At 35.3% G+C, this 15,830-nt stretch overlaps 2 protein-coding genes and 1 pseudogene across 3 annotated transcripts; all 3 read right to left on the bottom strand.

Annotated features, from left to right (window-relative positions):
- Positions 1-3,333, bottom strand: part of LOC111391592 — a 3,587-nt pseudogene extending 254 nt beyond the window's left edge.
- On the bottom strand, positions 3,075-4,150 carry LOC111391611 (dol-P-Man:Man(6)GlcNAc(2)-PP-Dol alpha-1,2-mannosyltransferase-like). The gene is made up of 2 exons (XM_023016859.1): positions 4,035-4,150; positions 3,075-3,579 (listed from the first exon to the last, which is right to left on the bottom strand). The coding sequence occupies exons 1-2, from the start codon at positions 4,139-4,141 to the stop codon at positions 3,414-3,416; spliced, it is 273 nt and encodes a 90-aa protein (XP_022872627.1). The 5' UTR covers positions 4,142-4,150; the 3' UTR covers positions 3,075-3,413.
- A 3,738-nt stretch (positions 4,151-7,888) lies between these two features.
- Positions 7,889-13,948, bottom strand: LOC111391584 (phosphoenolpyruvate carboxylase). Of its 2 annotated transcripts, none has more exons than XM_023016828.1 (12): positions 13,796-13,948; positions 13,316-13,551; positions 12,164-12,558; positions 11,939-12,023; positions 11,395-11,617; positions 11,074-11,177; positions 10,884-10,971; positions 10,534-10,688; positions 9,397-10,212; positions 9,000-9,182; positions 8,508-8,894; positions 7,889-8,393 (listed from the first exon to the last, which is right to left on the bottom strand). In XM_023016828.1, exons 2-12 carry the CDS (start codon positions 13,481-13,483, stop codon positions 8,100-8,102), a joined length of 2,898 nt encoding a protein of 965 aa, XP_022872596.1. In that variant the 5' UTR covers positions 13,484-13,551; positions 13,796-13,948; the 3' UTR covers positions 7,889-8,099. The 2 variants fall into 2 exon arrangements, with proteins under 2 accessions (XP_022872596.1, XP_022872597.1); XM_023016829.1 differs by having other exon boundaries at positions 9,000-9,212; positions 9,421-10,212.
- Between the last annotated feature and the right edge of the window lie 1,882 nt (positions 13,949-15,830).

Below are 15,830 nucleotides of genomic sequence, written 5' to 3'. Positions count from 1 at the left end.
AAGTCAGTGCTACTAGTAAAGCAAAGAAAAAAATTGAAATCCTTGTTTAAAGTCAATATATAATGAAGAGAAAAGGTGTTACTGATGAGAAAGTGGGCAAGAAACTAATTACATGTCGTTGATCAGATGCCTTGTTCTTGTTGTTGAAATAAGATGATGCTGCTGATGTTCTGCCTAAGGTAGAGTTAAATGGAAAAGGGAGAAGACCTCTGAACCCGTCATCTATCCACCGAACCTCACTCACATAATCAGGAACAAAAAAGGATGATGGAAAACGATGCCACGCACTTCCAATGCAAAGGTTAGAACCTATATTACATGTCACCAACATAATAGTAAGAAACGCACATGAACTAACTGGTGGAGAGAACCGTGAATGCATTGATCCACAGACGCTTTGAGGTCCATATCCAACAGGACAATCCTCATTACACACCATAAAACATGTTTAACAAGCAAAATGTGGCTGAAAATCAGGAAAAAGAACATTGAACACGTATTAAATATACATTACTAGTGGCAAACACAGTTTGAATGCAATTTATACTACACAGCTAATGATTTGATTCAGTGCTGATTTTAATTGGAAAATTTGCTTTTTTTGGTCAACTCTATCATATTGATGCACTAGTATAGATACACATCTCTTGGCACTTAGCAGATAGTTTAAGCCCTTGTTTGACAACCATTATTTGAAAAAAACAATGTTTCAATAGTGAATTTTAGGAGAATGTGTGGTTAAAAAGTAGTGAAAAGTTTTAGGTTTACGTGCAGAATATTTTATTGTGTGAATGTGAGGTTAAAATTGAATGTATAGAATAAAGACCTTTCGAATAATGGTTGTCAAACAGGGGTGGGCTACGAAATGTCGCATCATGTTGACACCTCCCACAACTAATTAGAATTAAAAATCTATCCTCCACTTTCTAATGGATGTTGCTAAATGAATTTGAATACACGTGCGTCATTTTTTCTCAAATTTTCCATATCCAAAGAGTAATGCAGTTTGGAATCTAAGTGATGCTTTAATATTTTGTAATGAAACTCTTTAACAACCAGTAATAAGAAGAATGCCTTACAAGATGGGATGAACAGCAGTATGTATTTAAGTCTAAAGACTTGATAGTATATAATTGCTCCCAATTTTCACAATAGAATTGTTGTGTATACGCTTAGCTTCAAGAACTGAATGTCTATACCATTTAATTTAAAGCAAACCCAGTGTTTTGGCGCATATAAGTCTATAGAACCAAAACAGATCACAAGCATCCTTTGTTCTCTCTTGGCGGTACAATTCTTTAATAGCATAGACACAGGCTCTTCCTAAATTTGCTAAGTGGAGAGCATTTCCAACAAACAAAGCATGTTCTCAAAACAACCAAATTCAGTCATTATTGTTCTCTTATTAGAATAATTTTGCAAGTTTCCTGTTAATGGCAATGTAATCGTTAAAATTTCAGTCATTACTATTCTCTTATTGGGATAATTTGGCAACTTTCCTGCTAATTGCAATAGATTTGTTAACAAAAAGGAGATGGTTGATCATCAAACAAAGTTGTATTACTATTCAGATCAAATAAGAATTTAAAAAAATGAAGAAAACAAGTAACATAGACAAAGTTCAATACTTTCTTATTCATATTATACCCCCAAAATTTAATTCCTTCTTGTTTGTTAGTCGAAATATAAGGCATGAAAATTCAGAAATTCTTCTAGACAAAAAACCCTTTAAGATGAAAAGGAGATGATCCACAAGGTTCACGACATGTAAGTAATGACTAGAGATTAGTCCATGCTATTCCAAGATCAATGAAATGCAACACTGATTCTTACCTGTCCCTGCATCATCGTGGTGCTCCAAATGCTTGTATATTTCTAAAGGAGAAGAATAACCATTAGTCAAGGAAAACGTCCTGGCATGGGGAAGCACACAGAATGAGTCCAAGTACCAGAGGTCTCAAACCTTTTGCTATCTGTAAGGGCAAAGCAAAGGTAAGTTCTAAGTGGCCGTGATCATCAATCAACACAACACCGCTACAGGAATTCGGAAGTTTACCACAACAAGCAGAGAAATATCATTGGGATTATACTTATCCCGAAACAAGACCAGAAAGCTCTCAATGACAGCTGAAGCAGCAACACAAATAAGTGGATATATTGGATAGAGGAATCTGCAAAAGGACAGGAAAATAACGAATCATCGATTAAGATACATATTTAAGTAACACTCTGGGAATAGGCAAAACCAGTGATCAACAATTAGTATTTCATTGTTAATTAAAAAAAATAAAGGAAAAAGAGAAAACAAAAGGATTGAAAAGATTTTTCTATTAGGGGATGGGGCTGGGGGTGGACAGATAATTTTGATCTAACCTTTCTTCCTTGTGCGGCTGCAAAGACATAAAAGCTAGCCAGATATAGATGGGCGAGATGATAACCAACAACTCTGGAGCATACTTCTTCCTTGCAATTGGGAGAATGGCAATGAAAAGCAGAGCAAGAATGAAACAGAAGTTGAAGTTATTGAAGCCATTTAACGGCCCTTCAGTTCCATACAAATGACTCACTCCACCGCCCATGACATTATATATCAACAAATTGAGAACAGATGATGTCCACTTTCCATAATAGAAGTAGTCAACACAAACTGAAACTGCCTGAAAAAACATTGAAGTGTCTGTCATACGATACGCTTATCATAGGAAGAACAAAAAAATCGCAGTACGGGATAAGATTCATAAATCTTATAAGATAGCCAATAATAATTGAACGTGAAATTTCAAAAGAAGTTTGAGTTATTTATCAATTTCATTTACCACAAGACCAAGAGAAGTGACAGCGCCAGATATAAATGCATATTTAAACCTCCTAAATAGAGAGTAAACTGTAACTGGAAGAAACGCCAAGATTGAGAATGGCCACCCAAGAATAACTCCAGCGGCTGCAATAGATACTGCTGCTGCAAGGTTCCCAAAAGGAAATAATGCTGAAGAGAAAGACATCGCATACATAGAGAATGAACTTGGCAAGAAACCTGTGGTTGAAGTCCGTACAAAAGATTTAAAAAAGGTGGAAAATTAGTAAATTTTTTTATAAAAATAAAAAAGAACAACTGTGAGTAAAAAAACCTAGTCCTCATGGTCACATAAAAATGCATAACCAATGAATTATAAAAAAGAGAAAAGAGTGCGGGCTAGGTAACAATTATTTCAACGACATGCTAGTGCTAGCGAAGAAACAGCCGTTTGCTAAGCATAGCATTGCAAGTGTATATGAAGCAAGACGTTTTCCATACTTCCTGGATAGGGCTACAACTAGGGCACCATCTGCCATGACCGAGAGAGAGCCAAGAAAAATTCGTACCACATAGAAGACTTTCAACTGAATTATGTAAGCTTCTTCAGCACAGAGAATCAAGAAATGAAAAGAGAAAAAAGAGAGAAACCAGAATCAGCAAAAAGTAGTTCAGGATTCCGGCAGAAATATCCCACTTTTTCGTCATGAAACCACCAGGAAGCAGGCCCACCAGCCAATTCATGGAGAAGAATATACAAATATGACCGTAATGCAAACTGTGAGCTGCAGAAGGCCAAGCATTTGATGAGAAAATATTTGAGCTGTTTTTTACATGCATACATACAAAGACTACGTTCTGGAAAACAAAGAAGATTAAATGAACAAAGTATTTAATCAATTGACATAATGCAATGCCATTCCCAAGTCTTTTGTATCGACTGACGGAGACAAAATGCGTCAATACCAGAGACAAGACACAAAATTTAAGCAGCTTTCTTCGCTCTCACAATGTTCTGTACACCAATCTACTTTATATTTGAAACAAAAATCACAACCTGAAAGGCGTAAATTTTACCCTAGACTCAGGAAGTTCAACTACAACCAGTGTACAGTGAGTATGTCATATACATTCCACTATACAATTAACCCACACCCATTGCGGGCCATTGACAGCTTCAAACAAGAAACTATAACTAATTACAGAAATTAGAAATCAAAACATACAAGTACATTCAAACCTGTTTTCCCAGGTCTGAAAGCCGGACTTGTATAGGAGTAAATGGAGGGGCTCCCAGTAATTAAAAACCTCATCGCAATCGTGTACGATGTTTGATGTGGCGCTCATATACCTCAACATCAGGAGCGAATCCTGAGCCAGGGCGGCTGTTGGTGGTATCGTTTATTAATATTAAATTAAATAATATTAAAAAAGATTCGATATATGTAAATACACTAAAACGTAAAAATTGTATATTTATATCATATTATAGTTCAGTACAGTTCAAAAGAATATAAATTACATGATACATAAACTTCTTTGTGTTATTAATGTTTAACAAATCGTTTGCTTGACTAAAAGTAGTTGAGAGATTAAAGGCCTATTCGGTAGTGATTATGAGAATTAATCTTTTGATTATTAGAGAGAAAAGTGGATTCTACCTATGAGTGAAGAAGTCAAAATTGACCGTTTGAATAGTGAAATAACAATCATAAAATTGATTTTTTGGAGTAAAAAATTATTACCAAACGAGGGCTAGATACACCACTACAAGAACTAGATTGAAATTCAATTGAAAAAATCATTCCATAATCAGTATAAGAATTGAAAGTTAATCAAAGATTAAACGTAATTAAAATTAATTTTTTAAATATAATTAAAGTTTCAATTTCCAATTCTCAACACCAATTCATTATAAATTATAAATTTCCCAATTTCTCATTTTCAATTTTCATAAATCACATATTCACATTTCACGATAATCAAATTAATTTTTAGTATCACAATTCACAGCAAACAAATTATCAAATAACATATAAATTAAAACTCAATACTCATAAGTCATATCTTATAAATTATTAAAGTATAAAATATTTAAAACGACAAAAACCAACAAAAAAAAATAGTCATTGACTCGCCTATAGTCTTAACATATATTATTTTGTTAAATTTAGATTTAAAATTCAACCATTGCCATGATGGTTAAGTTTTGAATCATCCTAACTAGAGGTCATAGATTCGAATCATTTCCTTGGAAAATTAATTTTGGTAAATATTGTAGAAATAAAAATTTTGTACAATAAAATGGACGAAAATGACTTGAACTCAACACTCGTAATATATAAATGCAAGCTCTAACCAATTAAGCAAAAAAGAAGTTTGACAATAAAATGAACTACACCACAACCTATATCCACCCATGCTCAACATCCCTAGCGCCACCATCGGCAGGAACCAGCCAAATCCCTTCTTCCCATCGCCGCCTTATTTTTCCAGCTTGTCCAACTTCGGGTATGGCGTGGACGACGTCACGTACATATCCGCCGGAAACTGACCCCACTACCTCTTTGTAACCGCCATTTCCTCTTCTTCTCTCTAGAAATTTCTTTCCTTCTCTGTATTTGAAGTGGAGAAATTTGATGCTTTTGCAAAAATGATTCATTAAGGCCCCGTTTGATTACACGAAATTTTTCATGGAACTTGGAATTCGAATTCCAACTTCCACTTTTGGCCTGTTTGATTGACAAAATTTTCCAGGGAATTGATTTTCCATGAATTTCTAAGTACAACACCTTAAAGCGTGATTTTCCACCTTTTTTTTCTTAGGGGATGGGTGGTTTTTGGTTTTCCACCTTATTTTTATTTTATTTTTTTTTTGCTTTTTTTATTTTTTTTTAATTGTTGGCAATGGGAACAAATTTTAGGAATAATTGTAAAAGAGGATATCCCTGAAATTGACAATTTTCACGTAAAACAAAGTCAAACGAACATCAAAAAATACTTTTACTTCAACATTTTCCACATGAAAAATTTATACAATCAAACACAATAATTTACAATTTCCATGAAAACAATTTATAGGTAATTCAATTCCCTGGAATTCATTTTCTTTCCATGTAATTTTCCTACTTGTAATCAAACGCACCCTAATTGTGTATGTGGAAATGAGTAAGAGCCTGTTTAGGAGTGATTTTGAGAATTGATTTTTTGACAAAAGTGGAGTCTACCTGTGAAAGAAGAAGTCAATGACGGTTGAAATAGTAAAATAATGGTAAAAAAATCAATTTTTTGGAGGCAAAAAATCGCTCCCAAACAAGCTGTAAATTTAATGAATTCTCATTCAACTTTAAAATTGTTACCAGTTACTGACTGAATTTTAACGAGTTACTCACTCATCTTTATATATGGTTATCCATCCAACACTCTTAACTCCCATCTCCCTAAATAGACAAAAATGTACACGGGGTTTTACAGAAATAATTTTGGTTAAATGTTGCCAACTTGGAATGAACCACGACTTCACATTAAAATAATTCTTCAGCTTTCAACATTTCACGACATCCTTCTTCTAATTTCTCTTCTGAATCCTACTCTTCCAAATCCAAATTTCTCTTCTTCAAAATTGCTCCTAAAATGAACCTTCTTATAGTAAAGTTTGGACATTCTTCTCTTCTCTGGATAATGGAGGACTTAGGTGACCCACAAGACCCTTATATGAAATACAATAATTGTATGANGTTTGGACATTCTTCTCTTCTCTGGATAATGGAGGACTTAGGTGACCCACAAGACCCTTATATGAAATACAATAATTGTATGAAGATGCACTATTTGGTGATGATCCCATTAGATCCTCAGATGTTTTAAGAAGTGAAGTTTTTATTGTCTGATTGGTAATACAACTGAAATTAAGTTATTAATCTGATCTTTCTTTCTCTACAATTGAATTGACCTCTGCATAGCTTAGTTTTTAGTTGGGAAGCTTCAAGTGCAAAGTTTAATGGTGGGGGAAAATGTCTTCACTGCAATCTGATGCACCTCAATTAGCAACTTCTTAAAACTTGCTAGTATGGTGATTCTCAAATGCAAAGAAGTTGTTCCACCCATTCTGACATGCAAAACTTGATTAAGAAGAAATACTTTTCTAGGATCATTTCAGTGAAAGGCCTTAATACATTGACCAAACCGGTAGCAAAAATGCCCCCCACTGCTCTGTCCCCCTTCCTTCTCATTAACTTGGTCGTTGCAACAACAGTACCTCCACTCTGGCCTCATTTTTATGCGAAAACTTGCTCAGAAGCTGAACATATGATCAGTTTTAGAGGATTGGTGTTCTAGTTTCGGATTGTTTGGAGGTTTTGATTACAAGATTTTGATTTGGGTTAATAATGTAAAGGCGTGTTTGTTTGGTACGTTTTTGGTGACTTGGACATAATTAACACCGTTAATATGCCACGTAGATTTTCTGTTATCTGTGTAATTTTCTGTCTATTTGAAGAGATGATAGTTAAAATAGCAGTGGATGGACAATTATATACAAAGATGAGTGAATACTGGGTAATCCATTAAAATTCGATGAGTAAGTAATAACAATTTTAAAGTTCAATGAAAATTCATTAAATTTACTCGTGGAAATCAGTTGAGGATTTTCAATTAGGTCCCTATGCTTCCATTTTTTATGATTTTATCTCGATTTATTTCACTTTGTTCGATTAGACAACATTGTCTAATGGCATGACTGTTAAATACTATCATCCTATGTCGCCGTCAAAACATGACCGAAAAGAAGTGATACAACTGAAAATAAAAATGCCCATGACCTACAATAGAAACCTTCATCCAGTTCGGTGGGTTAACCGTGAAAGATCAACCCACGTCGTCGAGCCTAAATCATAATTTAAATCACCTAGTTTGCTCTGCAATTTGACTCCCATTTCTTAAAATTTATTTTCTCAAATTCATTTTCAGTAACATATTTCATAGAAACCGCAACTTTAATCGACTTTTCAGTCAGACATTTCATCAATGTTTATCAAAATTTACCGAAAATATGATTTTTATCAAACAAACTTGGGCTAAATCATCCGTGCACGATAGATAAAAGGATAAATTCCATTGCAACATTGTTATTGAAAGGTACAATATAGTAATCCTAAACATCGATCAAAGCTGATTGTATTCAGCATAACAGTGTTCTCACATATAAAAAGCCTGCTTTCAAGGAGTGACCAGTCGGAACCGAACATATTCCATAAAATCCCGTGTAAGTCTCTCATACAAAAGGATAAAAAGAAATAAACTGAAATTAACCGGTGTTCTGCAACCCAGCTGCAATACCCTTCATGGTCAAGATGAGGGTGTCCTCCAATCCAGGGGCATACTCACTTGTCGGGTTCAACTTCACAAGTTCAGCAGCCGAGCTTGATTCCATATAATCTTTGCAGATATGAGGCCTCAACTTCACGTGATAGTTTTGATCACGAATTCGCTTAAGAGCGTAAGCCTGGCTCACATTCAAAGTTGTAATGTACGAATCACGCAAACGAAGTCGTTGCTTCAAGTAGGGGTCCCCTTCTAGAAGATCCTTATGTCCAGCAATCTACCAAAAGCGGAATAAGTCATTCAAAATAATCTCCAGCACTTGTTTTAAAGCAATAAAATGAACAGATAATCAACCAAAATTTCACAATTTCAGACGTTTTGAAGATATTACCTGAAGAAGAAGAGACTTTGTTTCCTCGTAGTTGGCCCTCAAACGCTGACCAAACGACCAAAGATCTTCTGAAACGAGGAGTTTATCATAAAGAGCAGCAATACCAGGGTCTCCCTTGGCAAACACCATCTCAACTAGATCGATAGTGACTCTAAAGAAAGGCCACCCGTTGTACATTTCCTGTAGCATTTTGAGGTTCTTTATGTCCTTTTGGAGTGCATATTTAAAGGCTGCTCCAAAACCAAGCCAAACAGGGAGATGAAATCTGGTCTGAGTCCAGGCAAAGATCCATGGAATAGCTCTGAGTGATTCAATGCCTCCACTTGGTTTCCGCTTTGATGGGCGACTACCGATATTCATCCTACCGTACTCCAATTCTGGTGTAGCCTAAAATAATAAAGAAAAAAATGTTTTCGTTACTCTAACAGATATCAAATTAGTGATCTCCTTGCAGACAAAGAAAATATATGACACATCATTTTAGTTACTCACAAGGCGGAAATACTCGACAAACCGGGGTTCTTTGAATACAATTGAGCGGTACTCTTCTGTGGAAGCAACAGCAATTTCATCCAAAAGTGCACGCCACTCGGGTTTAGGGGCGACAGGTGGATGCATCCCATGCTCAAGTGTAGCAGCAGTAAACCGTTGGAGTGTTCTGAAACACAAGTGCTCCTCCCCAAATGATTGCTCAATAACTTCTCCCTGAACTGTGACACGGAGAGATCCATGGTTCTTTGAATACAATTGAGCGGTACTCTTCTGTGGAAGCAACAGCAATTTCATCCAAAAGTGCACGCCACTCGGGTTTAGGGGCTACAGGTGGATGCATCCCATGCTCAAGTGTAGCAGCAGTAAACCGTTGGAGTGTTCTGAAACACAAGTGCTCCTCCCCAAATGATTGCTCAATAACTTCTCCCTGAACTGTGACACGGAGAGATCCATGTATAGTATCTGGAGGTTGGGACAATATAGCAAGGTGAGTAGGGCCACCTCCTCTTCCAACTGTCCCACCTCGACCGTGGAACATAGTCAACTTCACTCCGAACTGCTTTGCAACTTTGATAAGCTCCTCCTGAGCCTTGTACAGTTGCCATGCTGCCGACAGTCGACCAGCATCTTTGCCAGAGTCTGAGTACCCAATCATGACTTCTTGCTTACCATTAATCCGATTTCTGTACCAATCAATAGAGAAAAGCCGTGCAACAGCAGCAGGAGCAGCTTCAAGATCATCTAATTTCTCAAAAAGTGGAACAACTCTTAATGGGGTCTTCACATGGCATTCACGCTGCAGAAGCTCAACTGCTAACACGTCAGATGGTGCAGTAGCCATAGAGATAATATATGCTCCAAAGCAGTCTGGTGGGAGTTCAGCTAAGACATGGAATGTATCCAAAACATCAGCAATCTCTTCAGTTTTCGGAAGATCTGGTCCAAAGAGGGGTCGCTTCCCACTAAGTTCAGATAGAAGCCATTCCTGCCTACGCTCTTCTGACCATTCTCGATATGAACCAATATCCAAGTGTTTGGTAATGGCATCCAGGACATCAGTGTGTCTGTCCGACTCTTGTCTTATATCAAGTCTCACAAGTGAGAGACCAAAGGTGGAAACTTGCCTTAGGAAATCCAGAAGGCTTCCATCAGCTACCGGCCGGTCACCACAAGCACAAAGGGATCTGTAGCAGAGCTCGAGAGGTTCTAAGAACTGCATAAAATTTAAAATTGATTCAGCACCTTGCTAACATATCTGGGTTAAAAGAATTCACTATTTGGAACCTAGTAATTTAAAATGCAAATGCGCGAATAATATACATGCTTGCATTTGCAACGAAAAGAGAATTGCAGATGTGTGCAAGTCCATGCAGACATTGAGTTCAAGCATATGTGGAGAATGAAGAACTTTGAATTTTCATGCTTAAGAGAATGTTCTGTCATGATAGGAAGATTAATGGATGCTATAGGAGTGGTTTTTGCCTGTGCACATGCACTTCTCACAGGTTAATTTGGAAGATGAAGGAAAAAATACCTGCTCAACATTGGTGTAAGTTGCCTCCTCCGGAATGTCGGATATTCCATGCGCTAATAAATGGCGAGAACGCTCACGTGCCTGATAGAGCTTATCTCTCACATCAGCAAGAATGACTCGATAGGGTTCATTGGGTGGAACTTGTTTCCAAAATTCTGCATGGCAGAAGGGTCATTTTCAATTTGTGTGAGAGAGAGAGAGAATTCTATATACCGAGTACAAATAAATATCAAAAAGATCCAATAAGTTAGCCTATGTTCTAAAATTCATAACCATAGGAAGAGGTGGGATGTCTGGAGAAAAGAATTATAAATCTGCCTCTAATATTGACAGGAGAATATGTTGATTACCTATGTAATGCTTTGTATCTCTCTTTGAAGATCTATGGAGTTCATCCGCTCGAACACGAAGCTCATCACTGCAACGCCACATAGACAACTGGCAAAAGCAGGGGAATTAGAAAAAGGATAACACAAATTTGATTTCAGACTAGAAGCTGCAAAAATCTCAGATGAATTTAGCTGTTTGATTTTTGAATACCTCAAACATGAGATCCTCTATTTTGGAATAGTACAAGTTAGCAGCCATCATTCTAGCCAATAGGCAAACGTCTCTTGTGACCTCAGGAGTTACCCTTGGATTGCCTGCATTTGATTTACATAGATGTTAAGCATTAAAAAACAAGGGAAGGTCATACGACATTTTACAAAGTCGTACAATAAATATAACAATTAAAAGACATGAAACAATGTAGGGAAATGATAAAATTAACTTAAACAGGTGTTAAAACTTTTAACAGGATATGTTCTGTTTCCTATATTAGTAATATATGGTATTTGTCTTGGACAACAAGGATTATACCATCACGATCTCCACCCATCCAAGAAGAAAACTGAATTAGAGGGGCATTGTAAGGAACGCGTTCGTTAATTCCGATATTCTTAAGTGCTGTATCAACACGGCGTAAAAACTTTGGCACGCCATTCCAGATTGTCTCGTGGAAGTAGCTCATTCCAGCTCTCATTTCATCTTGTGGGGTAGGGGGAGTCCTTCGTATCTCATCAGTTCGGAAGGCAGCTTGAATCTGTAATCAAATAGAAGATAAAACAAGCTGTTTCCTGGAGCGTCTTCCAAACATCAAGTCTCAAACTTAAGCTTTTCAACATACACAATTTTATTGTAATTCGAGAAGAAAAATGTTCCACATGGCAAATACAAATATCAAACTACAAATAATGTGTTCATGTTCAACAGGACAGAAAGGTATGCAGTTTTGAGTTAATCTGGCCACGGATTATTTTAACTACTAAGAATATCAGGGGCGTAAGATTAAAAGAAAATCTATATGCATCCAGGCGTATAGTCAAAAATAGCAGCAATTAATAATGCAACAACGAATATTTACCTCCCTCTGTAAAGCCTCGTCAAGCTCCTGTTTATCATCAGGTGTAATGTCTTTGGCATACAACTGAGCCAAGCAATGTCGAATTCTGGATAAGATGAAGTCACAAACAGAGGTTAGAAAAGTCGAGCAGATAGAAAGTTTCACATGGTACCTATCAAAACCGAGCAAGTTTTATGAATCTAGGGCGTGTAACCCAATAAACATATTAATATCAGCAAAACAAACCTCCCATGCTTCTGAAGTAACGATCTTCGAATAGATTGAGTTGGATGAGCAGTAAACACCAAATCCACAGTTTGATTCTTCAATGCATCAAAAACTTCTTGTGGGGACTTCTTTAAATCAACCACAAGTCTCTTAAGAGTCTCTTCAATGTCTGATTCAGTAGCTGCAGAGCTTTCATCAGTATAATCACCCTTTTTCTTTTTGATCCGCCGGCGGTAAGCAATCTGAACCTCCTCAGCCAAGTTGGCCAAGTTAAGCATGTGAGAGAATGCTTTTGCAATTACAATTGAATCCCCCGGATCCAAACTAGTCAACACATTTCCAAGCTCCTCTAACTTTTTTGGATCATTCTTGCCACCTTCATATTCAGCAGAAAGTTCATAACACTCTTGTACCTATATTTATCGAGGATATTAAAAAATGCCATTGCTACACTGATCCTAAAGAACAACTAGTGAAATCAAACAATATATATAGTTGAAGCACGCTGTGTTTACCCAGATAAATAGGAAGTAAAATAGGGACACTGTGATCTACCAATATTAAAGCAAAATAGGACCAATCTATCTGGAAACACACTTTAATCAACCAAAATTAACATAAAAATTGGTGTTCACCAGCTTGCTTCTTCGTAACTCTTCAATTTTGCTTCATAGGACTGCAAAGCAAGTTTGACCGCAGAATTGGGTAGACCTATCCATTTATAATTGAATTAGATTTTAACTTGTTTTCTTCCTTAATCTTGTCCATTGTTGTCGAAGGAAGTGAGTATTTATCAAAATACAAACAGTCTAGCAACATTAATGAATTACAACAACATCAATAGTACTGAAACAGTCCTCACCGTCAAGATCGGACCTTTAACATCGAAATCAAAAAAGTACTTACAAAACATACAAATCAAAGTTCCAAATCCAGAAATCAGTAACTATAAAGAATGCATACCGTTTCCTTGAGATCCTCTCCGTGCAAATCCTGAAGAATATCTAGAAATCGATCCAAAAACATTAATGAATTACAACAACATCAATAGTACTGAAACAGTCCTCACCGTCAAGATCGGACCTTTAACATCGAAATCAAAAAAATACTTACAAAACATACAAATCAAAGTTCCAAATCCAGAAATCAGTAACTATAAAGAATGCATACCGTTTCCTTGAGATCCTCTCCGTGCAAATCCTGAAGAATATCTAGAAATCGATCCAACAGCAGAGCATCATACTCAACAAGCTTGTCATCCTCGGACACTTTCCCAGGCACCAAAAGCCTCAAATGGGCATCAATTGATGCCAGTTTCTCCAAATTCCTACTGGCCATCAGATTCTTCACTCTTTTCTCTTAAACCCAAATTCTGAATCTGGAAATGGACTGAAACAGGCAAAGACCTTGCAAAAGATGAGAAAAAGCAGCGACAATCACAAATTTGATAGAAATCAAAGCGAAAGTAAATTTAGATCCCAACCCACAAAGTGTACTGAAAAAAAAAATATCTAAAAGATTAGCCAATCAAAAGAAAACAACAGAAATGCAGCTCATGCAAAAAGGGATTGCATTTGAAAAAGATGGTTTCTTTTACTTTTCTATGGGTCCAGAAATTGAACTTTAGTGTAAAAGTTCTTGATAGTGTACCTCAATTCCGGGCCTCTGAATTTCCTGAAGAAAGGGGATCACAGGTTGTGATCCAATGCTTTACATAAGACAGCTATATATAGGACAAAGCGAGGAGAGGAAAAGAATTTGGAAAGAACTATTTCGGGGGGATAATTCAGATTATAATTAGAGAAAAATTAGTTTACGCCAATTTATTTCTCCTTTACTTTTTCCATTTTTTGTCCTACCATTTTGGAAAAATTAGGCCTTGACGCTCCAACTGAACGTGGTTAAGAATTCACAACTTTCAGAAGTGATGTTACAGGCCCCTAACATTGTTAAATTTATTAATCTCAAACTTCATAGTGATCAAAATCATCATTCAACTGAATTTGATATAAAGACGGTATTTCTCTTTGATGTTTAAATCATAGTGATTTTAACATCTATATCACATAAAAATTCAAATTTACATTTTTAACTAGTTGGGGACTTAGAACCTTATGATTCAAGGTTGAGGAAGGTGACCTTAATTTTCCCAAATATTTATTGGGTTTTCTCCTTTTCAAAAATCATAAATTTTGTTTATCTAATTATTAGAAAATAATAAATATGAGGAGAGATTTCAAAAGAAAAATGTGCGGCTTGTATTCACCAGCGTTCACTTTACTTCCTGATATTTTTATTTTGTCGAGTCAACTGTTTCGCTTTGCCTGTCGCTCCCAACTGCAGAATATTCCTATAAAGATGCTTTATTTTTGCTGACCAATTGTATTTGTAAGGAAAACAAGTCAAAATTTTTGCTTTTTCTTTTCTTTCTATTCTTGGATTTCATCGACCCTTCAATAGTTTATTATTCTCTCTTGGGAATATCCGATTTAACGTAAACGAATTAAATACCCATTTGATCCCATTATTTCGAATTATAACGAATGAAATAATATTTTTTTTTTAGGATAAGTGGTTAAGATTACGTGTAATATTATTTTATGGAAGGTTGTGTGATTGAAAATATAGGAAATAAAAATAAATTTAATTTAATAAATTTGGGTTAAAGTATTTTTAAATTTTTAGATTTTTTTTTTAAATAAGTACATATAGGCTCTGTTTGGTACCCATTTTTTTCAAAATACATTTTTCTCCTTCTTCTTTTTAACCACACATTCTTTATTAAAATAATATTATATGTAAATCAAAATTTTTTCTTTATTTTTTAATCACACATTTTTCATCAATTTACTATTCAAAATGCATTTTTAAATAAAAATGTCTCCTAAACACCTCCATAATCAATATGTGTTTTTTTTTTTTTCAATTTAAGTTTTAATCTGCTAGAAAAACGTAAATTTTATGTTTTTTTTTTTTTTTGAATAAGTACATATAATCAAGATGTGATTTTTTCACATTAAGTTTTAGAGTTTGTTTGGTACAACTTAAAAGCCAATTAAAATCAATTTTCGATCGTTATTTCACTATTCCAACCGTCATTTTTTAATTATTCTTTCACAAGTATAACCTACTTTATCTCTAACAGTCAAAAAATCAATTATCAAAATTTCTACCATACAAGCATTCAATCAACTTTTTTAGCTGATTAATCACACATTTCACGGGACTTGTAATACTTCAATCGTACATTTCATTAATTTTTTGTTTTATCAAATTCTACTAAAAAATTAATTCTTATCTAAATCAAACCAAACTGACTAAGATTATAAGGATAAATAAACATTTCAGATTTCTTAATTTTGTTCAATTATGTTCATCGAATATAGTAAACATGTCTTTCATTTCTGAGCAATATGCGAAGATGATTGACTTGCCTACCAATCGTATAAGCTAAATAGATTCTGAACTATTTGGTCCGTTGCTTACAATGCTCTGTTTGTGAACGATTAAAAATGTATGTTGATATATTTAATTTTTTGGATAATGTATGGTTAAAAATGAGATAATTTTTTGGGTTCACGTGTTATTGAATAATGTATAATTGAAAAAGATTAAAGCGAAAAATACATTTTTTTAAGAATGGAGCTCAAACTGGGGGAATATTTAATAAAAATGTTAGAACTTC

Source organism: Olea europaea, unplaced genomic scaffold, assembly GCF_002742605.1.
Source record: "Olea europaea var. sylvestris unplaced genomic scaffold, O_europaea_v1 scaffold807, whole genome shotgun sequence".
NCBI classification, from domain to species: domain Eukaryota; kingdom Viridiplantae; phylum Streptophyta; class Magnoliopsida; order Lamiales; family Oleaceae; genus Olea; species Olea europaea.
The sequence above is the reverse complement of the archived record's forward strand: the minus strand, read 5'-3'. Positions and strand labels throughout refer to the sequence as shown.

What these genes read in the sequence shown, in the direction of transcription:
- LOC111391611 (XM_023016859.1), bottom strand. Translation starts at nt 4,141, where the DNA reads ATGAGCGCCACATCAAACATCGTACACGATTGCGATGAGGTTTTTAAT. An exon ending in TTTCAGACCTGGGAAAACAG is followed by an intron (nt 3,580 to 4,034) that starts GTTTGAATGTAC and finishes GGCCTTCTGCAG; the next exon opens with CTCACAGTTTGCATTACGGT.
- LOC111391584 (XM_023016829.1), bottom strand. Translation starts at nt 13,483, where the DNA reads ATGGCCAGTAGGAATTTGGAGAAACTGGCATCAATTGATGCCCATTTG. An exon ending in AGATACAAAGCATTACATAG is followed by an intron (nt 10,689 to 10,883) that starts GTAATCAACATA and finishes TCTGCCATGCAG; the next exon opens with AATTTTGGAAACAAGTTCCA. An exon ending in CTTACACCAATGTTGAGCAG is followed by an intron (nt 10,213 to 10,533) that starts GTATTTTTTCCT and finishes AATTTTATGCAG; the next exon opens with TTCTTAGAACCTCTCGAGCT.